Raw genomic sequence first — 27,022 nt, forward strand, 5'->3', positions numbered from 1 at the left:
AATACAAATACAAATCCACACACCCACACATACATGAGCATCCGTTAATACAAAGGTATTCGTACAGAGTTTCTATCGGTACTCTGGAGGTGAAGGGAAGACTCAACTGTGACAAAGGCTAGGACTAAAGAAGAAGGTGTTGGAAAGGTCACCTCCCCATCTGTAAGCCCCCAAATGAGGAGTGCGTGGGGGAGGGAGACCTAGGGCAGGATGTGCCCAAGAGAGAAGAAAGAGAGGGGGCTGCCACATGGGCAGCACCTCACAGGATTGGAACCTGCAGATGGCGTCAGCATGGCGAGGATAGTGGGCAGGTGAAGGGCCTGCAACAGATCCTGATGATGGCAGAGTACAGGCAGTCCAGGACAGCAGGATGTACAGGTGTACAGCGCAGGACACGCGGCTGGGAAGAGGCACAGATATGGCAGGATGTGCAGGCCCAGATGTGGAGCAGGAAATGTGGCTGTCAGTGGGCAGGAGGCAGGCCTTATATAGGCTGGACCCTTGCCTTGAATGGAGGGCCAAAGGGCCTTGGAAGTTTGGGCCAAAAGCCCTGGGGGGTGTGCCCTTTTAGGGCTGGACCAGCCACAGACTGGTCGGCCAGTCTGTAGCAGGCTGGTCGGTATTTTGCCAGCCCCCTTGGGGCCTATATAAAGAGGCCATTGGGCCTCATTCAATCATCACTTGGTGCAGCAGTTCAGGGAGCAGAAGGAGCAGCAGATCAGCCACTTGCGGGTCTCTATCCAGAAGGTGACAAGAGAGCTGTAGAGCTGCAGACCTAGCTCAGAGTGCTGCCCACCTAGGCTGGTGCAAAGACAGCAAGGTGGAAGGGATCTAGACGGAAAGTCTACAGAAGCTCCAGGTGGAGCACGCGGGCTCGAGTCTAGAGATAGCCAGCAGATAGGAGAAGGACCTTGTGGTAAGATCAGAGGACCACATCATTGGTGGGACTCTGGATCTGTCTCTTTTGTATTGTGTCCATATTTGTGGACGGAAATATATATTTTTGGTGGTTTCTCTATCTGGTTGGTTCATTGTCTATTGATGAGTCTGCACACCTATTGTATGCACATAAGTAAAGAAGTCTGTGATTCCACACCGACACCGCACACTGTGTGAGCTCCAGGGCATTACTATAAGTCTTCCGCTACGTGTACCCTCTGTTGGGTATTTTCTAACAGAAGGAAATAGTCCACATTCTCTTTGTTCAAGCTACAACTGCTTGTGAAGACTATACGATTTTATTTTAGTCTCTCCCAAACCAGCATCTAACAACCTAACTTTTGTTCGTAGTTGCATGTATTCTCTGATCTACAAGTAGCAAATGATAGCATTAAAAGGGCTCAAGATACAACTACAACCATGTAAATCCACGCTGCAAAAAGGTGGAATTTGCACGAGGAGAGAAACTCTATTTAAATGGTCTGGAATCTTCATAAACTCTTAAGGATGGGTAAATAGATGAAATCATCTCCTACGTATTATGACCATTCCTAATACTTGATTCCAAATTGAGTATGGAAGCTCTAGCCGTTTTGGTCATTGTCTGTTTTGGATCCCTCCCTCTCCTCGACGATTTGATCATAGGTTGGTCCTACTTGAAATTATTGAGTTTGTTCATACCCATGCATGGACTCTTTTTGCAAAAAAATGCAAGATTGCTCCTTCAAACCTAGAGATTTGTGCCACATTAAGGTTAAATATGTGTGTATGTAATGGAAAGAAAGGGCTGATTCTAAAAGGACATGGACTTGAATGCACGACTATGCTTATGGGGTTGGCATATAGTGAATTAAAGCCTGTTTGTGCCTTTTGCTATCATATTTCAGCCATGTTTTTAGCAAAGCACACGTGCACTCTTTACTTAAGTCACTCTATGTGTATTTGTCATCTTTTGGGTTTCTTTACTTGCTTCTTGACATCGCACCTATTAAGGGAGCTTTGGTTCTATGAGCATTGATGGACAAGTTGAATCACGCCAACCCTTCAGTTTAGGCCTTTATGCTCAAGAACATCCTCATTGCCAAAGGCTTATAAGACACATATTTTGAGATAAAAGGAGGCCACTTGATGATAATATTGAATTAACAAGTCACAAGTTCTCTACTTGAGCAAATACTAGCCCCTTTGAGTAGCAAAAGCAATTGGATAGAAGAAATCAACAAACTTTATCCCTTTTTGAGACATTGCCATGCATTATCATGCAAACAATGAAGCATCACAACTCCATCGTAAAATCAATTGAATGTTTTGAAAATACAAGAGAATGACAACACTACAAAAGAATATATAACGTAAGATCAAGTTACTAACATTGTTGAAAGAAGCAATTGGTATCCCTTCAACAATAACACATTTGTTACAACTCTCAGTATTCCTCTAAGGGAAGCTCCATGGCAAACTTTGAAGTGGTTCGGTTGTTGTGCAAAGACTCTATAATTCATAATTTTTATTGTGTAGGTGTACAAATTGATGTGGCTTGAATAAGGGAGAATTCTCACAAGTACAATAGCAAGAAAGATCTGGATATACTTTTTCCCTCCACCGAAAAAATAAAAAAATCCATTAAGCCAAATTACATAAAATTTAGGATAAAATCGTGTACAAGACTCATACAAAATCATGTAGAAATGAGGCTGCATAACTAATCCGGAAAAGTGGAAGTGCCATAAAGGCCTTGTGGCTGTATATGTGAAAGATAAACCACGATCCCACTCCCTTAATGAAGAAAGCTCTCCTAGCCACTGCGTCCCATAAGGAAACCCTAATTCTGCCTGAAGTGGCCACAACAACTAGCTCATTCCACATGAAATCCGCCTATCCTTTGCATCCGGAGTTTCAATGTCTCTAAGGGACGTGCACCTCTGAATCTATTGAGTGAAAAAGATATTACAAGGCTCATTGCCAGAAAGAAGTCCTCTAACAACCAGCTTGCCTAGCTAGGGCTAAGGTAGTGGAACTCCAATAGAGTAATTTCCTCCTCTCCAGGTCTATGCTACCTGGCATATCAAATATCTAGTAGCACCCCTCTCTATCCATCTGAAACCAAGCTCAAATCACCTATCCTACTGTATCTGCATCATTGACTCAAAATCCAATGGATTTGTAATAGTTGATAAGTGTGCATGTATCTGGACATGCTTCATGATTAATGAGCCTACAATACAATCTTTATAATCCTAAGAAGAGGAATAGGTAACAAACTAGCTCAAACCATCATGATATACCATTACCTTTTACTTTTGATTTACACGTGAATTTTTTGTTGACAAGACTTTTGCACATGAGCTGGCACATCACATTTGATGCATTAATCACATCACATTACAGCTAGCTCTCAATGATATATACACTCATACATTTTTCACCATGTGCTCACGTGGCAGTCTCTCTCACTCTCCCTTCATGTGTCGTGTGGCAGAATCTACACCCAACATTTGGTAGATGTCAAGCCCAATTGCACTGCTCATTTGGAGGACCCTAGATTTCCAACACCCCCTCTAAATGACACACCGTGGTTCAATACCCAGGCTGAAGAACCGCTCCATTAGCTCCCATGCAGAAGCTTTCAGGAACAAGTAGAGGTTGTCTTCATCATTTTGGTTCATGAAGTCGCACTTTCATATCTCTAGGTTTTGCTCCGCATTGTACTTGAACAACCGAATCCAGTCTGAAACACTGGTACAGTCACTGGTTTAAGTCACATGCACTCCAGAGTCTTCGAGATACCCAGGCGCCAATATGTCTATGTAGTTGTCCTCCTTAGAATCCAAGAACAGACCAGACCTTGCACAGTATCAAGCATCTTGGGTTTGTTTCAACTCGATCATCCTTTGGAACTGCACCCAGCTTCCTCAGGTACTGAACTCTCATTGAACTCCACTCAGGTCTAACTCTTGAGCCTGCCAAGGTACTATGTAATCCCCCCTGTTCCCTGTTCAGCAACATGCTAATGAACCATCTTGTAGAATGCTCCTTGTCTCTTGCATTTATGAGTATCTCAATCTCTGCTGAGCCTGAGGCACTGATGTGTTCAGAAGACATGCAGATAGCTCCGAATGCCTCCACCTTGAGACTTCTCCCTTTGTATGTCTGGAAGGCTTTCACCCTCCACGTGGGATGCAAAAATACCTTGGAGAAGACATCCATGTTCAAAAGGCATCCAATATGCAAAATGAGAACCAGCTCACATGACGTGGAAGTTGAAAAGGGAAGGTGGACAAGACCGAGGGTCCGAAGAGAAGAAAGAATATGCAAAATCTGCCCGAACAGGAGAGGTAGAAAATGAATGTCCTTGCAATCACCAACTAAGAAAGCATGACATCTAGTGCAGAAGTGCAACACCTAGTTATCTCACTTCAAGACTTGGGCATAAGAAGATATAGAGAGCACTTTCAGATCAGAGAGAGTACACAGATGTACAGCCAAAATAGATCTCACCTACAGCTCTAGAAATCTGTGCAAAAGACGTTCCAAAAGTGTACCAATACCTTCAGCTAACATCCGCGAAGGTATACGAGCTCTGTATGCTCCTCTACTGTAGAACCCCTCCTAGATCACCTCGTGCCTCTCATAGGCTTCGGTAGCTTGTTCTATGGTGAGCTCTGCACGCTGCTCTCTCCTGCTCACACATGTACTCTCCTACTGCATATATGTATGTACCAGTAGAGCAGGGATGCCCCCTCGATGGGGCCTTTAATAGGCTATGAAGCCATCCAGTCTGGCCAATCAGACTGATGATCTGGCCAAACAGATACAGGTCCAACCGGCCTGCCACAGACTGGGCGAACCAGTCTGTGCATGTTTACTGCAGTTACTGGCTGACCATGCCACATGGCAGTCTGCCACTGGTCCAACCATGTCTGCAACACTGCTGCCAGACTCTGCCAACCTGCTGACCTGCAAACAGACTGTTCTAGGATTCTGCTCGTTTCTGGGTCTGTACCAGCTCTTCTGCCTTCTGAATGGGCCCCTGGCTAAGCATCTTTGTGCCTCAAAGCCAGCCCTGAAGATGGACATGTTCACAGCCCTGATGGAGGCCTGTGGGACAACCAGCTTTGGTGGTTTTGGTGGCCCATATGGCTGCCCAGGAAGGGGTTTGTTTAGTTCGATAAAGGAGTCAAGGAATGAAGTATAGGACTCCAATTTTGCAGTTGAGAGGCGCACTCACAAAAAGCATCTCTTTCTCACTCCCCCTACATGTGCCCTTGTAGCACACTCCTCGTTTGGGGACTCAGGTGGGACATTGACCCAACAAAGTTAGATCAAAGTCAAGAGTGTACACAAGGTACTTTACGGAGTCTTCTTGCCATTGAGGATACTTCTTTCAAGGTACATTTCACTATATTATGTTACAAACCGCAAATAATTATCAGGAAGCACACTTGCTCTATAGAGCATCTGCAGATGACCCTCGCTTGTTTCCTTTCCCCCGGCAGCCCATCGCAAGTTTCAGATGCAATTCTGAAAGAAAGCGAGTTGTGCAGTGTAGATGGTAAGTGTGCCTCCACTAAATTGTTACTCTTTTAAGACCCAGGACTATGATCTATGATAGGATAAGAGACACATCAGGCATATTCCTTTATGAAATGAGGCTCAAATGGTCGCAGAGAGTAAGGTATCTGGAGAGTCATGTTGAGGCCAGGAGCCTGCATGGCAAGGTGCCCCTCACAACAGACCAAATAGATTCTGTTAACCACATTAGGCATCTTTCAGGGTCTTCATCCCGTGAATATGCTTATGCTTCGGCACTGATGACGACATAAGTGTTGCTTTGCTTGCTAAGTATGTCTTCCTTTTGTTTTTCATAAAAGTTTTTGTTTACCTCTTTTTTCTTCTCTTTCATTTTCCTTATTATTTTCTGTGTAGATTTTTGGTCTTTAGAACAACAAAAAATCTAAATTTGTATGATTGGACTTATTCTAGTCTTACAAAGGTATGTATCTTCATCCCGTGAAGGTTACTATTAAGATTCATGCTCACATATTATATTATATCCGTGTAACACTGAAGCTTTCTTTCAGAGAGGGAAACGTCCTGAAAAGGATGTTGTGTTGAAAGTCCGGTCAAACTCAAACTGATTTAGTAATGGGGCTCATATTTGTTGTCTTGTTGAAGCTTTTGAGTTGCTGTTTACTTTTCAATCGTGGATTGCACAACATTCTGGTTTTTATGTTTTTTGGTGTTTTTTGCACACGAGATCATCAGGATACTGTAAAAAATCTTAAATTTGCTTCGGAGGTTGAGCCAGACAACCCTGCAATCAAAGAAAAGCTAGCTTGGGCCACACAACAGCGCATGGAGAACAAACCCACAGTACCATCAACAATTGGGGAAGAATTAGAGATAAATCCTTTTATGCGTGTCAACACTAAGTCAATTCAGGTACAGTGAAAAGCTCACTCTTAGCCCCTTCTCTTTAGAAAATTTGGCATGCAAGTATATTCCTCCCACACCACACTCAGGTCCCTACTCCTGGTGCATGGAAGGTGTCACATGTGTGTGCAGGTGTGGGTGGTTGTGTGGGTAATGTGGGGTGCATGTCGGTCTGGGGGCGAGTGTTGGTGAGTGAGTGGGTTGGTCGGTGGCCATGCATGCAAAGTGGCCTTTCATAAGTTTAGTCAAAAGAAGTAACTGCAGTTACTATGTGTCCTTCTTAAAGCATATTTCAGGCTGTAAGAACTACTATTTAGGAAAGTTATGCTCCCTTTTTGTGAAAAATTCAAACTCAAAGCTTTACATTCCATCTGTGTACACAGACAATGCTGCAACTAACTAGAAAAAATTGACAACAGGGTGCGACTGGCCTCACCAATCCTGTTGAGGTGATGGGAGCATTGAGACGCTGGAAAGATGGTTGGAAAGGGTAGATCTCCGTTAGAGATTCCAAGCATGTGTCTGATACATGCATGTTGCCTTGAAAATGTTTTCTCCAAGATTCCATCTTACCACAGCCATGCGGATATGGTACTGTTACTGTAATATTTGTCCATATTGTACTTTCCTGTCTTTTATGTATCCCTGACACTCTTCAGAACTACGTTCTGTAATCTCACCAGCAGGGAACATCTAGTTTGCATGAGAAATTCATTGCTGGATTTAAATAAGCTCAACATTTGTCTTTCCCCTGCTATTTTTAGAAGCAAAATTATAATTTTCAAGTAATCTTTTGCTTTTCCCCCCCTTTTGGCCAGAGTAGGAGGTTGTAAAGGAGCTGTGAGGTTGTTCTTTCTTTATGCAAGATGGGTATCCAGTCAATCCCTTTTTAACCTCTGTAGTAAGTTCTTTCTAGGTATAGGGTCTCAATTGAAAATGTAAAATTAAAACACAGTTAACTAGAAGTACTTGCTATGAGCAATGCCTCATGTTGAATTCTGCATCTAAGGTACAGCTTATCAATTGCTGAATGATTGATTGATTGCAATCTGGGTTTCGGTAAGTGCATCTTGAAAGTTCAAAATTCGAAGGTTCTGTGGGAAAAAACTAGCGGAAGTTAGAAAGACCAAGGATTAAGCTCAAAAAGGCTCCCTCTCCCCTCCCGCTGTTTTTCTGATCTAGCATCACTCAATCCCTTCCTCGGGCCCTCCCTTTGCTCTTTCTTGCTGAGCTTGAAAAAGCTCCCTCTCCCCTCCTACTGTTCTGTACCATCACCTCCTTCATCGGCCTTTTCCCTTTGTTTCTCTTGCTTTCTGATGCTTTAGAGCATGTGATTCTCTGGATCAACGAACAAGCATTCACCATGATAATGGACAGCCTCAGTATTTGTTGCAATCTAGCTCTTTGATACAAGGAGACTTGAGGAAGACAGCAGCTATCATGTTCTTGAGGGTTTGTAAAGTTATGATTCAACATGGGTGACCACGGCATTGGAACAATGGGGATTGGAGTTTAACATGCCATCATACTTGCTGCAACTGTATGCAACTTGGCCATCTTGCTAATTCTGTGAGAAAAATCGAGTAAAGGCGATCTACTTCTTGTGGGTTTTCGGCAAATGCCAAGCAAACATGACACCCATCAAAGTGTGTGGGTCCTGGTGTCAGTAGAGCAAGGTGATTGGGTACTAACCCCTATTGCTCTTAAGGTTGATCCTAGGGCAAAGAAAAGGCAGTGAAGCCCCCATACTTCCCTTGGTCATCATAGCCTGCCATTGAGCCAACCCAAGCTAAAAAATGAGAAAACAAACTGAGGACCTTTAAGTAGTTATCCAACAAATTTGTGAAGTTTGAAGGTGCAACCTCAAACAGCAATCCTTATGAGATGTTAGGACATATGTAGCAGGCACACGACGCTTCTACAAAAGAAGCCGAGTGTTCAATAGCTGTGTGAGGGTTTAGGTCTGCTGGGTGTAGGCCTTTCAGCCCTGCAATCCTTGTTTATTTCTTTTCCTCCCTTCGTGTTCCATTCCTGTGCGAACATACCTCTCCTTTCATCTTTTTAGTTTGCGCTTTAGTCTGCTCTCCCCTTTCCTTGTATTCCACGCGTTATTAGCATCTCCTATTTGCTGTGTTTGCAGCTCTAGTGCTTGTCTATAAGGATTTCTTTCTCCGTAAGTTTGTTTTTACTGCAGGAAGTTCAGATTTGGCTTTTTTTTCCTCTTCAAACAGGATGGCTTTTACTTCCTCTTCAGTCAGGATGGGTACTTATGAATTTGACAAGACTTTCAACAAAGAAAGATTGGCTCAAAACAAGGCACAGTTGGTGTTTGATGTGGAATTGTGGAGGAGGTTGATGAAATCCTAGATGCAATACGCGAATATACCAAGCATGCTGTGATTATTTTCTTCTCGGGTCGTATGCTTGTTGCAGCAGTTGTGGGCAGCTGGTTGACAAGGACACTGGGAGGCTGTTGTGTCCGCGAGGTGCATTATGCAGCTAAGGGTTTCTTTGAAGTTATCATGGCGGATGAGCAGCATAAACAAATGCTATTGGAGCATTCTTGACACAACCACGATCGCTCCTGGAAATCCGGGCCTGCACACAAGCACAAACAACCGATCATAGAACCACAAAGAGAGGCGCGGGCATGCTCACCACCCAACGGTGATGCTCACGAGTCTAGGACTTGTAGAATCCGAGCATCCCACCGAGCCACAAGCCAGGCTACTGGCACGAACATCTACATCCAACCAGTCCACAACCTCCTGGCCTCCCATACCACCATAAGGCGCCCATAGGGCCTCAGGACTGCGTTGGGATCGGGGCTACACTAGAAAGCAAATGCGCATCCATAACATGATCCAAGATCCAGACTAGCAAAGAAGAAAGAAAAAGAAAGAGAGTTTATTAAAGTCTTCGGAAGACCGATGGGTCTATGAGACTGTGAAAATCCTGATACAACAAGCTGTGGTAGTGGAGCTACTAAACGAGCGTCCATACCAATGCAAAATGCAAAAATGTAGAATGGCAGTACTAAGTTCTAAGTACAACATAGTCATGTCGATGGTCGACTATATATCAATCTCAGCATCGTCATCAATATCATCATCATCATTGGCAGCAGCAAGATATCAGGATGGATGAGGTAGTGGAGGCATGAAGTCGGCAATAGAGTCCTGTCGGCCACTCAGAGATGCAGTTCTGGCATGTCTCGTGGTTGTAGCTCTGCGTCTAATTAGGCCTACTGTGACCCCCGTCAGTTGGGCTCCAACTCTAAAAGACTATGTCGTGGCCTGTATAGGATTTTGAGAAGCTCCCTGGTTCTGACCATAAGGTACCATTACAGTTTCAAATGGTGCAGGACAGGGTCTCGATATCTGAGTCTCATAGACCCCGCTTCCCTATGTAGGGGAGGGAGCAAGTGCCCTACGGGGGCCTGTAAGAAGTCGTCCTTCTCGTACCACTGTCCACTTTCCTTCCTTCCGGGCCTAATCCCGTTGCTGCAGCAAAGAGCGGCTCTCCTCCACTTGTAGAGGTGTGAGGTCCTCATCCATAGAGATCGTTGGCTGATCTTGAAGGACTGACCTGTGTCGTAGAGCTGAAAGTCGTGCCTGAGTGTCATGGAACCGTATGATCAAGGGTTGCTCTCGGTTGGGATCTCTCCCCACCTGCCATGCCCTCTCTATCCTGTGCTCAGCCATACCAAAAGTAGCGGCCACGAACGCAGTCGCATCTACCATCAGTGTAGCCTCAGTGCGTGGGATCCCGCGTACTCTGATGTTGAGAGCCTTACAAGCTCTCTGCTGTTGCTCCATGAGGGTAGCCGAAAACGGTTACCCTTGCGGGTTCCCGTTTGGCCACGTCAACCCATCTAGAAGTCTCTTCAATAGCGGATTGCATGCTTGCAATCTGTGTCTCGACCTCCGAGGTACTTCTTGGGACAGTGTGTATGGCTGTGACCTCCTGTCGGACCTGCATGATATCATGTTTGAGTCCCTGAATAAGACCTGCTTGCTCCCGAATGGCCCTAGCCTGCTCCTGTATGATGCAGTTCTGCTCCTGGTTGAAGCGGACCTGCTCCCGTGCGAAGCGAGTCAGTTCCATCTCACGCTCACGGAAACTATGTATCTCCATGAGCAAGGTCTCACGGGCCTTTGGTGTATCAGCCCACCCATGTCCATGCTGAAACCGTGGTGACTGTGGCATGAAAGTGTGGGACTGAGTCTGGAAACTGGACGGTGACTGGGTGAACTGGGTGAGGAACGGAGATGACAGTGGAATGGATGAGGCAGTCCCAACGGGGCGTGGGAGCATGGGCTGACTGAGAGGGAGAGGGGAGAGTGAAGCGTAATGCGAAACAGTGTATGACACCTCCGAAGTAGGGGTCATAAGCGGTGCGAGAGCTGTAACAGGAGAGGAGGGGAAGGGAACAACAACCGGCGCCATGGGCATGAGTATGTCATTGATAGTAGATGTAGAGGGAGCTGAGACTGGAATTGGAGCTGAGTCTGAAGCGGGGGCTGAATTCGAAGTAGAGATAGAGATAGAGATAGAGGGAGCTGAGGCTGGAGCTGAAACCAAAACTGAAATGGTAGTGGGAGCTGAGAATGAGGTAGAGATAGAGGTTGAAGAAACTGAGGCAGGTCCTGCCTTTGCCTTGTTGTCTACCTTGAGTCCACTTCGGTTGTAACGTGTGTTCACATCCTCCAATTTTAGTTGTGTCGTTTGCTTTTTTTGGTCGTCATCTTCTTTCTTGGCTTTGTCCCCCATTTCTCTTGGACCTTTTTATTATTTTATTATTTAAAAAAAATTAATAAATAAATTTGGTGCAGGTCTTAGTGTCTGATTGGGAGCGGCGGGAGCACTGGCTTCCCCCCCATACTGGGAGGCAAGTCCAGTGCGAGGTGGGGTGGAAGCCTGAGGTGGAGAGGCAGCCAGGAGGTGGTGAAGGACAGGCTAAGATGGCGATGAGTTTTTTTTTATTTTATTTTTTAATTTAAATTTTATTTTAAGGGGAGGTAGCGAAGGTGGCGAGGGGCTGAAGCGGAAGCAGGAGGAGCAGAGAGGGGGGTGGCTAGGTAGGCTAAGCGTAGGGAGGGGGGTAGGGGGCGTAGGGGTAGGCGTAGGATGAGCGTAGGGGTATGGCTAGGTAGGCTGAGCGTAGGGAGCATAGGGGGCGTAGGGGGCGGGAGACCTCACGGGTCTATGTCACGTAGAGCAAGAGCAGCGATGGAGTAGCGTAGAGGCAACGATGGAGCAGCGTAGAGAGCAACGTAAGGAGCAGGAGCAGGAGCAGGAGCAGCGATGGGCAGCTAGAGCTATTCTGACTTGGGTGAATGAAAACTGAACCCCTTGGGCTCCTTATATAGGTTCTAACCCAGTGTCACTAAAAATAGACAAAACCCTAACTCGTTCGTTGCCCTTGCAACCCAACTTGAGAATCGCCTGCCTAGCCCCTAGCCTCCCTAGGCCATCAAAGCTAGTCCAGTGCACCTAAGCACACATAAGATACAATCCATGCACATGACGTACTCCCCTTCGTCTAAGAACTCACTCCTGATAAAAGAAAGTCCGGAAACACTTTTTGAAGGTTAGTCAATGTCTCTCATCATCCCATGTAGAGTCCTCCTCAACACGATCCTTCCACTTAATCTTGTATTTCTTGATTGTTCTATTTCTAACTTGACATTCATGAAATCTCTCAGTAGCCAGCACTTCTTTCAGTCTAATCACATGAGACTATATGAATCCTTACATTAGGAGGCAACTTGGCCAATTCTTCAGATAACCTTGAATGGACCATAGTATCTAGGGGATATTTTCCTAACCTGTCCAGTACTAAGACTGTTGGATTCCTTGGGAATACACAAGTTTACCATCGTTCCAATAAAGAACTCTCTAGGCGACAATGCCTATTAGCATAAAATCTGTCCTTGTCTTGGGCACTTCTAATAGACTCCTTGGCAAACTGCAACATCTCTTGCATGTCTCGCAAGAATGTTTCCGCAGCATCATTCTTGATTCCCTTGAATCCGACCATTACTGGAGATTTAGGTGGAAACTCGTACATAAGCATAAAAGGACTAAAACCAATACTAGAATGCTTTGCACTATTATAAGCAAATTCAACCATGGGTAAGTAGACTTCCCATGATAATTGCCTCTTGGAAACATATTCCCAAAGCATATCCTCTAGAAGTTGGTTCACAACTTCCGTCTAACCATCAAATTGGGCATGTTTAGAGGAACCCAGCTAAGAGTTGTATCCATAATCCAACTTGTCAAAGACCAGCGTCCAGAATTCACTCCTAAACTTATAGTCCCTATCATTGACTATGTCAGCCGCCGGTAACCCATACTAACGAAATAATTGGTCAATGAATTGTTGAGCCAACTGAGTCGTTGTGCCCGTAGATCTAGTAGGTATAAATCTAGCCATCTTTGTCAAGCGGTCCACGATAACCCATATGGAGTCATGACCCTTGAGCGTTCATGGCATCCCGTAATAAAATCCATGGAAATACTTTCCCACTTATAACCAGGACTGTCCAAGGGTTGTAGCAACCCCGCGCTTTGAAGGCGTTTTTCCTTGGTTACTTGACAAGTACGGCAACCTACTACATAGTCCTGAACAAATTCTCTCATCTTAGGCTAGTAAAAACTATGTTTCACAAGAGATTGAGTCCTTTGTACTCCAGGATGTCTCGCACTAGGTGTGTCATGACACTCCCGAAGAATCCCGTATCGAAGATCTGACAAATCTAGTACATAATTTTTTTCATTTCGGAATAGCAAGCCATTTCAAATCATCCCACTCACCTCCCGCTGTCGAAGTTGTAATCCCGTGGTCAATCATAGAGCTTCCATCTTGGACGTTTTGCCAATAATGACTGAAATGACTATCAGTCACGCAAAGCTCTCTCAAGGATTGAAATAGGTCAAAGGATCTCTCGGTAAATGACAAAGCATTCACCATCTTAATCCGACTAAGGGCATCAGCAATACTATTCAAATAACTCTTCCTATACCGAATCTCAAAATCAAAATCCTGCATTAACTCAGCCCATCGAGCCTTCCTGCCCCTCAAATTATCGACACACATCGGATCAATTGATGACCAATCAACCCAAAAAATCTGAAACCATACAGGTAATGCCTCCAAACCTTGAGAGCATATATGACTGCATAAAGTTCCTTTTCCATGGTGCCAACGATATTGAGTATCATTGAGCTTTTTACTCTCAAAAGCTACAGGTCGGTCCTCTTGGAATAATGTTGTCTTGATGGCATAATCACTCGCTTTGGCCTCTAATACATAAGGTTGGGTAGGATTGGGCAACGCTAGAACAGAGGCACTTTTGATACAATTTTTCAAAGTATCGAAAGCCTTGTTCATCTCTTCATTTTAAGCAATAGGTTGCATAGACTTAAGGCCATGACCCCTTCAATACTTTGGTCAAGGGGAATGTAATCTTGGAATAATCACGAACTGATTTTCTCAAAAAGACTGTAAATCCTAGGAAAGAACGAAGTTGTTACATTGTCTGAGGTATAGGCTAAGTCAAAACCTTTTGAATGCGGTCTTCATCAATGCGAACACCTTCGCGAGTAATCTTGTGTCCTAAGTAAATGATCTGTTTCATGAAGAAATCGCATTTACTAAGTTTAGCATAAAGCTTATTTTGTCTTAATAAAATTAAGACGATCTTGAGATGACCAATATGGTTCTCTAAAGTCTTGCTGTAAACTAAGATATCATCCAAGAACACAACAACAAACTTGCCCAAGAACTCTTGGAACAACTCATTCATCATCCCTTAGAAAGTCACAGGAATTGGTCAATCCAAAAGGTAATACGAGGAACTCGTAATGACCATACCTAGTTCGAAAGGCTGTCCTTCCAATATGTTTAACATAGTTACAAATTTGGTAGTAGCCAATCCATAAATTAATCTAAGTGAAATACTTCGCTCTAGCCAATCTGTCTATTAAGTCATCAGCACGAGGGAGAGGATACTTATTCTTAATTGTGATTTTATTCAATCTTTTATAATCCACACACATTCTCTATGATCCACCCTTCTTCTTTCTCAAAAGAACAGGAGCACCCCAGAGTGATTTGCTCGGGCGTATATACCCCAACTTCAAGTATTCTTGAAGTTGTTGAGCTAGCTCGTCCTCCTTTAACTGGCTCATCCTATAAGATGGTATACTTATAGGCTGAGAACCAGGGACTAAATCTATGCAATGATCTACTACCCGTTTTGGAGGCAAGCCTACTTGTAGTTGTTCCAGAAACACATCACTAAAATCATTCAACAACTTCTTTAATTCAATATGTTCAAACACACTTATATCTTTTGCATCAGGCATAGATATAACAAATGAAGAAAATGGAATCAAAACACATCATAAGAAGTTGTTTGTAATATATTTCGAACTTCAATAACATTTACAAGAGGTCCCTTGGAGGAATGTATATCATCACACTATCAAAAGTCGGGTGTCCCAGTACAAAAGAGAAAGGGTATGTGCTTCCTGATCAAATTGGACATGATGGGGTTTTAAACCATTCAATGCCCCACCAACAAGTCTACGCGATCCAAGTGCATAAGATAGCACTTCAAAATATCCTCGTAGCCTTGAATCTGGATGGGAAGTCAGTCCACCTTGCAATCCCAAAATTGCTTCCTAGCTGGAAGTTGCACCTTGTAGGTGTGATCACTAGGTGTTGGAGTCAGTTGGAGCTTCTGCACAAGTTTTTGATTAACAAAGTTATGAGAACTACCTGGGTAAAAAAGAATGTGAATTTGTGTCCCTTGGATCTCACCATAAGCTCAGTAGAGATCATGGGGTTCAAACAGTGAATTATTAAAAGAACAATCACAGGAATGACGGTGTGTGAGGACATTGGCACAAATACCTGTCAAAGTAGTCTGAGCGGTTGTCTTTGACTTCGTAGGTGGTCCTTTGAGCTTCGGTGTAGGTGTGAGGCTTTGGGCCTCTTCGGGCAATCAGCCCGAGTATGCCCACGCTCACAAATGAAGCATCGCCCTTCCTTCCAAAGCCGAAGCGAACAGAGGAAGCACTCCCCTGCTACCCTTAGTGGATTTTTGCTTCATTTGAGGAGTATTGAAAGATCTCACTTCACCCTTGCTAGTAGTGGCATTGAAGAACTCTCCCTTGTTCTTGCCAAAGGTCTCGGGTGTAGTCAACTTCTTGGTGGAGGCCATCGTATCATCATATATGCGCACAAAATGTATGCCCTCCTTCAGGGTTGAGCTTTTATTGTTCTTAACTTGCAACTTGTAGGAATTGGGCAAGCAGGCCACAAAGAAACGCATATATCTTTCTCTAATTGAACTGGGAAATCTTGCTCAACTTCCTCATCCCCTTGAAAAAAGGCAAAAGTGTCACAGGATTCATCTTTGTAGCACGGGTCTGAAGGTCACAAAATTTATGGAGCTAGGTCTCAAAAGTGAGGCTCTATTTGGTCATATCCTGTTGGTAAACTGAAAGGAAAGCATGGAGTGACACAAACTCGGAATTCTATGAGGTCCTTAAGTAGGCACCTCTTACATGATCACTGACATCACTGATGACCTCTGAGCTCCACAATCATCTCCTCAATCTGCTCCTAGATTCTCTCAATCATCCTATGTGGCTTCTACCACCACCTAACAGTGCTTATGGGCACCTAACTGTGCCTCTAGCACACACACATAGAAACCAAGGTGTGCCTGGGGCATACATCTTGAGATATCCCAACATACCCCCCCTCAAGGGAATGCCTCAGGCTATGTCAAGGATACAGCTAGCACAAGGTGTCACATGCCATCTCATGGTGGTCATGGATCTATCAATGGCTAGGATCTCAAGCTAGCAAGGGTTCCCATGGGTGTAAGGTAAACAAAAGGGATACAAAAGACCTTCCAATGGTTATCTCCCCTGCATGTACATGCACACAATGTCTACAGGAGGTACCATGGAGCAAAAACACATACACATGGCCTACATCATATGGTGACCAGAGGTGTTTACAAAACATAATAGTTTATTTCATTCATTTTGGAGGACTATCCAGGCTGAGTACCTTGACTCAACATAAAAAAAAAGAGAGATCTGGAGCATATATGGAGATGATTCAAAAAGCATAATCTTCATGGGATGCCTCATCTTGTGGAGGCACATCAACTAAAAGTAGATTGGCATTTTCTGACTTTGAAGTTGCTTCCTTTTTGGCTCTACAAAACTTTTCGTGATGATTGTTTTTGCCACAGTGTTTGCATGGATTGATCTTGAAGCAGTCTTTTGAGAGGTGATTAGTCTTCCCACAATGAGTGAAAACTTGCCCTTTTGGATTTTTATGGCATAGGCTGTGTCATTGCCTTTCCGGAGGTTCATGTGCCTTTCTTCTTCTTGAAGAGCAGAGATAAGACCTTCAAGATTAGGATTAGGAAGATTTTTCAAAGTGGTGACAACATGATCATAATCTTCAGGCATACTCTTGAGCAACACTGCCATAGCATCATCTGTAGTGATAGGAGAGTTGATAGAAGCAAGTTGAGTCATGAGACTCCGCATGTAATTGACATGGGCAGCCAAAGGAGTGCCACTAACCATCTTCAATTCAAAGAAAGCAATCTTAAGTGATAATTTTGAGATGTGAGAGCTAGCACCAAAAATAATGTCAAGCTTCTGCCAAGCTTCTGAAGGAGACTCTAAGTCAGAGATGTGATGAATATAGTCATCTCCTAAAGCAAGAGCAATGATGCCATATGCTTTCTCCTCTCTAGCAGGATCTCTTGCTGGGTGTGTCGGAGCTGAGGATTCTCCAGGATTGGAGGCTATTGAAGAAGAAGTTGAAGCCGGTTTGACAAGCCCCCAGAGGTTTTCCCTCATTAATGCAAACTTGACCTTCATCTTCCATGTGTGGAAGCCCTTACCATTGAACTTGTCCATATTCAATAAGGTAGCCATGAGAGGGTCTAACCCAAGAATTGGGCAGTGTCTTCTCTCTTACAGGTGAAATATGAGAAATAAAAAGTAATCCTTCAAAGAGTAACAACTTGAATACTTTGACTTGGATTTCTCTATGTGACTGAAGTAAATGTCAAAGCATAAGGCAATTAGTCAGAGCAACATTTATGCAAGATGTCTAAGCAAAAAATGACCAAGTAGATGCTAGAAAATGAGCATAGCAGACTGAAAATAAATCTTGGTCAAACTACCAGTCAAACTTTGACTGTCCAAAGTCAAACTTAGACTTGCATAGTCAAGCTTTCATGGCCAAAGAGGCAGCTCAGAAATCTGCTTCAATTCGTCATGCAGAGGTCGAAATTCAGAGGGCTTTTGTACTGGAGAGGAAGGTAAATAGGTAGAGCTTCTCCCTCAGAAAGGAATCGCGCAGAAGATAGCCATGTCGCCCAGCATTGTAGAAGAACCGTGGACTGGTTTTTTAACGAAAACTACCCGAATGCTGCTCCAAATGAGCTCAGACTTGATGAGCAGCAAGGTCGTGATGTCGCCCAGCTCCCTCTGGAAGGAATTAGACAATGTAGCTCTCCACAGTGAGAACCAGGAAGAATGTCGTAGCAGCTTCTGGAGACAATGCTGCCCCGAAAATGGCGAGATAAAGCGTGGGGCTTGTTCTGCAGATTCGCCCTGCCCTTGGGAAGACTCTTCTGAAAGATGAGATGCTGAGAATGCAAGTTTGAAGAGAACTCTCACTTCCAAAATCAACTTTGGAAGGGAAGGTGGAAGATGGAGGTGAGGAAGAAGATGATGATGTGGCACGTAACTAGGGCTTAAGGAGGATCATAGGGCTCTGATACCATGTTGGTAAACTGAAAGGAAAGCATGGAGTGAACACAAACTCAGAATTCTTGCTTATGGAATGAAGAAAGATGCGGTCCTTAAGTAGGCACCTCTTACATGATCACTGACATCACTGATGACCTCTGAGCTCCACAATCATCTCCTCAATCTGCTCCTAGATTCTCTCAATCATCCTATGTGGCTTCTACCACCACCTAACAGTGCTTATGGGCACCTAACTGTGCCTCTAGCACACACACATAGAAACCAAGGTGTGCCTGGGGCATACACCTTGAGATATCCCAACATATCCAAGGCCTTGAATTTGGCCATGATGTCATAATCATCTTCCTTTTTTAAAGGCATCCTCGAACTCTGGCCAGGTGGATGGCTGAGGCCTCAATTTGCTCCACCAGAGTAGATTAGATATCCAACTTGTAACTGTATGCGCTTGTCCTGCGGATAGGAGTGAAAATTGATGTGGACCTGCCATTTATGCAGCCAAGTATCCACAACCTTTTTCTTTCGATCCTTTTGTTCCCCCGAGAATTGTGCTAGGGTAATATTGGGCCCAAGAACAATGCCATCGCATCCATGTGGGTCAGGGTCTGAAGTTGGGTCTGCATAGCAAAATTTGTTGGAACATGATTCGAATTTAGGAGCGCAAACTTTTCATCCAATCTCATGAGGAATTGGTTGAAAGCGTCCTTTAACCAAATTCTCATAAACATCATAGTTATCCCCTTCCATATCCCGTTCAGACATAGGGGAGGGTTGATTGGAATTCGTTATGTTCTGATCCTACTTAGGGAGGTTGCTTGTATCGCCATGAGAGAAACCAATAAAGGAATACCCAAAGGAAAGAAAGCTGTAAACTGTAAGACATGGGAGACTTTCCGGATAGAGAGAGCCATTTCTAGCGCACGAAGTGAAGGCAAACCGCAGAGCAATCAGAAGGTTGGTCGAGTCTCTGGTAATAGCATTGGAGTGACTGTGCAAAGTCCCGAGCTCTGCTAATGATCCAGCCTATAAGCTAACGCCCCATCCAAGCAGTGAAGCGTACGGCTAGCAGCAGCAAATTGTAGGGCCAATCAACGAATCATTTGGCCCTGCTAACGAACCAGCATTGAACTGTCCCAACTCCAAAGCAGGCTAGAGGCATTCCCATTGTTGTGGCTTAAGCCTTCCCCTTATCCTGTTCTGCATTTGCTGGTTTATTACCTTTATTTTTTATCCCAAAAGGTCCAGGGCATCCTTGTTTTGCATTGGAGGAGGCATTGCATCCGAGGGCATTTTATGTAGAACCAAAGGACATTGCAAAGCCATGTGCCCAAATTTTTCACTCAAAGCAAACTCCTGCAAAAAGAACCCATTTCAGCCTATAAAAGGCACTTTCCAGAGCCAAAATATTAACTGTAACAGAGTAAGAATCTGGAGTGGGCATATCTCTGTCCCACAAGATGCAAAACCTGTTGTACTTTCTTTTCGGTCTATAAACAGGCATACTCCTTCTATGTCTTAGCGTAAAGCTAAGGGAAAGAATGCTACTGAAACTGGGCAGACTCTGAGGAAAATTATCTCAACTAGGAGACCTTTCCTCATCGGACATGGAATGGTACTTCTTCTAATCATCATACTCCTGCAGACATTGGCATTACCTGGGTTACTGTAACAGCGAGTTGTACTCTATTCCCAAAAGAAGTTGTCGGTTTGTTGTCTTCTCATCAGGCTGTTGTCACACCTCAGGGAACAGGCCCAGACCCTGAGCTGGACATGTAAATTAATACATTCCTTTTCATGAAGATTCTCAGCTGTACACAACTGCATAGAACATCTGTAAATATGCTTGAACAAATCAATTGCTTGACTTTCAATGTATCGGGTTTATGCGACACTCGGCAATGGAAGCTTGTGTGGGCATATGTAATTGAGTTGCAGCCTGATATACTGGCTCTGCAAGAGCACAATCAGCATATGTATGCAGGCAAGACAGGTCACTTTGCTGGTTATGATATCTTCTATGCTGGAGAGCATTCTTTTGTAGGCGTTGCCTTTCTGGTGAAGCATGCTTTTCACCTTGTTGTGGCTTTAAATGACAAGGAAGGCAAATGCATCATTATTTAATGTCTAATTCAAGGATCAAATACCCAAATCTGCCTTAGCTTATGGTCCTCAATCTTCTCATCAAAGAGCGTTGATTTGGGAAGTCATGTAGCAATATCCCTGGAGGCAACATCCATTTCTTTGTGGGGATTTTAATAATGCACCTCAGCAAGGGGATAACACTTTTGGTAACACCCATATGCTGACACTGAATGTCTACATTACTAATTTCTCAGCTTAGACTCGTAGATCTTTGGAGGAAGTGAAGCCTATGCTTTCATGATATACTTTTTAGCATAATGCCCGGATCAAGTTTGGCCGTTGGTACATGATAAATGTACAGCAGTATGATGCTCCTACATGCCAAATTTTTGGTGAATTATACTTTTTCCCATTCTGATCATGCTCTATTATGGTTGAGGTGGTCTTCTCATGAGATGCCACATGACAAGTTGCCAAATAAAAGACTCCTTATAGTTAATAATGGTTATTTGGAGCATGATGAATATAAGCAAATGGATGGTAACGCCAATGCACCCCTCTAGAAACACACATGGTGTGTTGAAAAAACTAGACCTCCCAGCATGGAACACCATTGATTGGCCAGTTCCTCAAGGTAATATGACTGAGAGCTATAGAGCCAAGTTGTTTACTCCTTATGGCTAAGAATTGCATCCAGAATATGCAAAATAAACATTTTCATGCCAATCACAGTCTTTGTTGTGCTGTTCAGTCTTGATTATGCTTGGAATGCCTTTGCTTCTTGCATGCAATTAGTAATTCGTGACTATGGGAAGGACTATATGCATGACCTAAGGAAAGCAGTTGTTGATGCTAAACTCGACTATCAAAATTTGACAGAACTCAGCCATGTCATGGATTGAACTCAGCCATGTCAGGGTTTTAACTCAACCTGAGCTTGCATGCTTATGCAACACTAAGCATCTATTACAAAGGAATGACCACAAGAAAATAGCCAAATGGGAAACTAAAGCCAAGCAAAGGCTCCTTTAGACAAAGATTGCTCCTCTAAAGAGTTTTTCAAAGTTTGCATGATAAAAGTTAGGCTTAGAATATTTGTCGGGTTTGGACATCTGATGGTTGTTGGACTTCCTCGCGGGCACACCTCGCTTAAGCTTGTGTCAATCACTTTGCCCGGTAATTTGGCAATATGTACTCTCATTCACAGCTGATTCTGTTAGCAAGACAAAAGTATTACAGCATGTCTCTCCTATTATTACCCCTGCCTAGGCTCTATGGCTTGAGGCATCTTTCAAAGGAAGGGAGCTCCTTGATGGTTTAAAATCATGTGGCAAATGAAATTCCCCAGGTTGGATGGTCTTACAGTGGAGTTTTTCCTGGCATATTGGGATGCCTTGAAACATGTTTTATTGCATATGATTAATAATGCCTAGTAGAATCAACAAATGCTAGATGCTTGGAAGAAGGGTTGGTTAAGTTGATCCCAAAAAGCATATTTTTGAGTCATTTGCAGATTGTCGGCCTATTACACTCATGCCAGTCATTTATAAGGTGTCTACATCCTACCCACTATTGCTTCATAGCTTGTAAACAAATCACTGATAATATTGCCAATGATTATTTTGGGATAGAATATGTGAAGTACACTTAACAAGATGTACTCTAACTGCAAGTAGACATCACCAAAGCTTTTGATAATGTACAATGGGATTTTATCTGATAGACCATGCAATCCTTGGGATTTGAAAATAAAATGCAGCATGTTATTTATTGGTTGTACAAAGATTGTAAAGTAGCGTGCATTTTATTTGGAGATATTTCTAATCAATGAATTTTATTTCGTTCCGTGAGACATGGATGCTCTCTTAGTGTATTGCTTTATGCAATAGCCGCTGATCCAATGCTTTGCTATATTGATCATCTTGTGGTCATTGATGTTTTGCATGGTTTGGAGGTACATGGAAGAAAGCTTATGATTGCACAATCTTACGTTGATGATTCATTCTTCACTCCAAAGAATATAGAGAGAGACCTTTCGCAAGTGTATGAAGTTAATCCAATAGTTCGCAAGTCCTTTCATTTCCTTAATCACATTGATTGGATCGTGGACGATTTGATGGACATGATGAAAGTGGGATAAGAGATATATGTGATGTTGGATCGTTGCTTGATCCAACGTCGGAGATGGATTGCCGTGGCGACAGGTTGGTTGTTCAAGACACGTAGTGAATGTTGGCCCTTGCATTAAGGAGAGCTTAGAGGCTACGTCCGGTAATAATGTCTTGGAGGCCGCGTGGCGGAGGAGGGGCCTTGTATTAATAAGGAGAGCCCTTGGTTGGGCCTAAGATCCAACCATCCACAAGTGGCACAATATGTGTGCCCCTAGATGGGAGGATGGATCCAATGAGCCATAAAAGGTGCTCTCTGTGAGCCCTTAGATTGCATCTGAGATCCAGGGGAGAGCCATTTGATCAAGTGAGCATCAACGTTTGAAAATAGGCATCGCATGCGAGCCATTAGATTAGGAATCACGATCTACAATGGAAAAATGGCATTGAACGCGAGTGATTTAGGAAAGTTCAAAAATGAGTCAACCCTCATCATGACACGTTAAATTCCCCTTTACCACAAGTGGTCCACAACCTTTTCCCTTAGAGATTCAGGGTTTAATCTTTTTCTTCATCTCTCCCTTATGAGGCCCTTTTTGAATCCATATTTCCCCTTTTGCATCCTTAAACCAAGCAATCCTTGTATCCACATCAGGGATTTTGAAATCTAGGGAATAGGCTAGAAACACACAAGCACACATCTATTTGTGGGACTCTAGGATGTCTCTCACATTCTTGGAAATTCTCAAACACTCTCTCTCAGATATACTCTAGAACCTTGAACACTCTTTCCTTAATGTTTCATACACATCAATGTTGCCATAGGTCATGTTATCATATTGAAAAAAAGTAAGTTTGTATGTCCCATACATCACCCACTTAATAGAATGATACTTTGTAGTCATATAGAATCCTTGCTTCTCATTTCTTGAGCTCAAGATCTTATTAGTAGTTCATAATTAGCACATTGACATTTATGGTTATTTTGCATGCTTGCACACTCCCCCAGTAGCATGAAAAATGGAGTAGGTTAATGATCTTTCCCTTCCCCATGTGCAAAAGTACACAATGTCCCATGAATGACTAGTGTGGCATGTGAGGTTGCACATACATTAGAGAGGATAAGGTGGAAAATAATGATTTTTAAAAAATGACTACATTTAGAGATCACTTGAGGGATACTAGAATGTCATGAGTGCATAGATAACTTTTTCCATGCTTTCCAAGCACAAGACATACCTACTATTAGGATTCACTCACTACTTCCAAAGACTTTACCAAGTGGTGCATGTGATGTGCATGTTCTCACCAATTATGCTATTGTTGGCACTTAAACTAGGGAGTACTAGGTAGTAGCAAAGCCAATTGTGCTATTGTTGGCACTTAAACTAGGGAGTACTAGGTAGTAGCAAAGAATTTGATTGCTGCGTAGGTGAATATTAGACGAGTGAGTTGGAGCAAGATTGACAAGTAGCACTCCAAGAACCTAGTGCAGAGGAAGTCTGGACCAACAAAGAAAGTTGACAATGGCACAAATTTAAGTGTACTGCAAGGCAGAAGGAGGCTCAATGTGATTTTGAATAGGAGGACTCCCATGGTTGGACATATGTGTGACCTTATACTAGTTACCTCGAGACCAAGGAAGCTTAAAGAGACCTTGCAAGAAAGATCAAGAGAGCCCTTAAGAGAGCATCTTGTAGGCTTAGGGGGTTCACTATATGTAAATCATCTGTATCATGAGCGTTCAAGGACTAATATAAAAGTCTCTTATCTATGATTTTTTCATGGATAAAACACCATTTTTCTATCATAAATGGTACCATTCTCAAAAAAGTTACAGAACATAGATCTAAAAACCCCTTTTGTTGAATCCATATGCTATGCTTACATATTTATGAGTGACCCCCCTAAGCTATTAGGCAAGTGTCCAAGGGAGGTAGCACTAGGCAATGAGTACAAGTCCACCATGTCGTCTTCCACCCAAGAGGTTGGAGCTAGGAATGCCTCAAGCCATGAGTATGGATGCTTAAGCTAGAGACTAATAAGTGCAAATAGTTAAAGTCATAAGTTAGGGGCCGAGGGAGAAAATCCTTATAGCCACCTCCAAATATTCCTTTGACTTTGCACCATCAATGGGGGTACTATACAAGACTTAATGTACCATGTTCCCTCTATTTTCTTTGGATCTTGAGTAAAATGGCTCAAAGATGATTCAACCAATTCTTTATGGACTATTGATAAGCACTTTTTGTTAAGAGATTTGCCAGGAGGTCAATCAGGAAAATGTGTGATCAAAACTCAAGAGCCTAAAAAAGTCCATCGAGGACTTCAGTTTAAGAATGTGACTGCTCCTCAATCAAGGTGATAGTCTTCTAGAAGATAAGACAATGATAATATGGCTATTGTGTGGCATTGATGGATCTTTGGTCTTGAACCCCATGCAAACTTATGATGAGTTGCTTAACAAAGCAATAGCCTTGGGAGAAAGAAATGTAGCCAAGCCAAAAGCTAAAAAGAAAATGGAAGATAGTGATAAGGAAGAAGAGGTAGCATCTTCTTGAAAGTTCAAGAAAGAGGCATTGATGAACAAGGTGAAGAATGCTCTCCAAAAGCTAGATATATGGGTACGAGTTGGTGTAAGTTTGAAAATTGGTGCAACAAGTGCATTAGATCTAGCCTCATCAATATTAATTGCCACACCTAATAGTATGAAATTTGTATCAAACATGGACATGATAGCATTCAGTGCTAGTACAAGAACAAATGCATAGTTGATGGCAACTACCTATCAAGAGATAAACAAGGATGACCTAGGGCCGAGGAGCACCATGACTTCTAAGATCAAGGTCAAGCAAAAAATAAGCAAAGAGATTGAGCTTCCCACTGAATCTATCAAGATTGGGGCAAACCAAATGTAAAGTTCCCAAACAAAATTCTTTGGATACGTTGCATACATTAGTGGCCAAACCAATAGTAGTGTGATCATGGACTTCTTGTGAAGAGCTAGCTAAACATACTTTTTCTAGCATTGGTGGCCACATGAATAATAGTGTGATCAAGTATTTCTTGCTAAACTTGTTGACAATATGGTGGATTCTCGACGTAGTATTATCATCCCTCATATTGTCAACATTTTGTCTCTTGTTTATAAGATCTTCTGTGACTACCTCGACTCTTAGCCCATGACACTTTTTTATTTTCTTAGCAAGATCTCCTAAGAAATGCAAACAAATTCTTGTGTTAGATCCTATGAATGGCATATAAAATATGTTATAAGTTCACACATTGTGCCCAGTTACAGTTATATACATATGTGGCATGTTCGAGTTTTGACCTTGTCTCTCTGGTGCCATGATTTTTTTCAAGGTTGAAAGAGATATTTATAGTATTATCATCCCTCATATTATCAACATTTTGTCTCTTGTTTATAAGATCTTCTGTGACTACCTCGACTCTTAGCCCATGACACTTTATTATTTTCTTAGCAGGATCTCCTAAGAAATGCAAACAAATTCTTGTGTTAGATCCTATGAATGGCATATAAAATATGTTATAAGTCCACACATTGTACCCAATTACAGTTATATACATATGTGGCATGTCCGAGTTTTGACCTCATCTCTCTGGTGCCATGATTTTTTTCAAGGTTGAAAGAGATATTTATAAAAAATTAATATTATTGAAGATAGCCAATAGTATTTTTATAATTCATTATACTAAAAATTTTTTATTCAACACATCTAGATTACGAAATTTCATGTTCATGCCTACATCATTCTCATTAAGTTCTACACCATACATCTAAAACACTTTACTTGTAACATTCTGTGTAAGCTAGGCAGACCTCAAGATCAAGAAACTAACCAATTGTATTGGCCTCTCTTAACATAATTGGATGATTATGTACGTGGTAATCTACATACCTATAAAAATAGGTACATGATCACGAGTCGTATTTTCCCACATCCCACTCTTTTTATCTATCTTTCTATAACCATTTGAGGTATCATTTTCTATCAATATATCACATAGAGTAGTGGCAGTAGCTAGCAATGCTTGCATGGAAGTCTACAATATTTTAATATTATGCTTAAAAAAAATACGCACTATATACAACTTTTGAGTGTTTACTTATGACATTTCATGTAAGTCAACTAGAGCTAAAGGTAGAGAAACCATCCAATTCTCTGGCCCCTCCCAACATAATTGGATGATTATAGACATGGTAATCTACCTACAAAATATGTGTGGGATGGCTTGTCACCTTTCCCTATATCTCGCTCTTCCTTGAGTATGCATATATTTGCACTATGATTATTTGCAACATCATGCTCTGTTGATGAATGCCAGTATTTCACACACTAGTGCAATATATAGCAATACCTACATTTATTTAGTTTTATACTCTATATAACTTTTCATCGTTACTTGTAACATTTCATGTAAGCCAAGTCGACCTCAAGAATCCTAAACCATCCATTCATTCAATTCTCATCTTCAAAACACTCTAACACAATTTTGATTATTTTATTTTGAGTTTTGTATCATGCGTCAAAAACCTAACAAAGCCTAAAGGTTTTGTTTATTTCATGTCTCTTTTACATGCAATCTATATTGCATGTATACTATAATCTATA

General features: G+C 42.6%; 1 protein-coding gene across 1 annotated transcript in view; it reads left to right on the forward strand.

Annotated features, from left to right (window-relative positions):
- The window catches only part of GLY2 (Metallo-hydrolase/oxidoreductase superfamily protein), a 43,057-nt gene extending 35,852 nt beyond the window's left edge, over positions 1–7,205 (forward strand). Inside the window, exons 6-7 of the mRNA XM_087391482.1 lie at positions 6,205–6,381; positions 6,792–7,205. Of these exons, the coding sequence (XP_087247608.1) occupies positions 6,205–6,381; positions 6,792–6,866 (252 nt within the window). The 3' untranslated portion in view covers positions 6,867–7,205. The remainder of the gene's footprint in view (positions 1–6,204; positions 6,382–6,791) is intronic.
- Positions 7,206–27,022: the final 19,817 nt, after the last annotated feature.

Source organism: Dipteris shenzhenensis, chromosome 20, assembly GCF_047967505.1.
Source record: "Dipteris shenzhenensis isolate YYH24624 ecotype China chromosome 20, Dip_SZ_1.0, whole genome shotgun sequence".
In the NCBI taxonomy this organism is placed as follows: Eukaryota; Viridiplantae; Streptophyta; class Polypodiopsida; order Gleicheniales; family Dipteridaceae; genus Dipteris; species Dipteris shenzhenensis.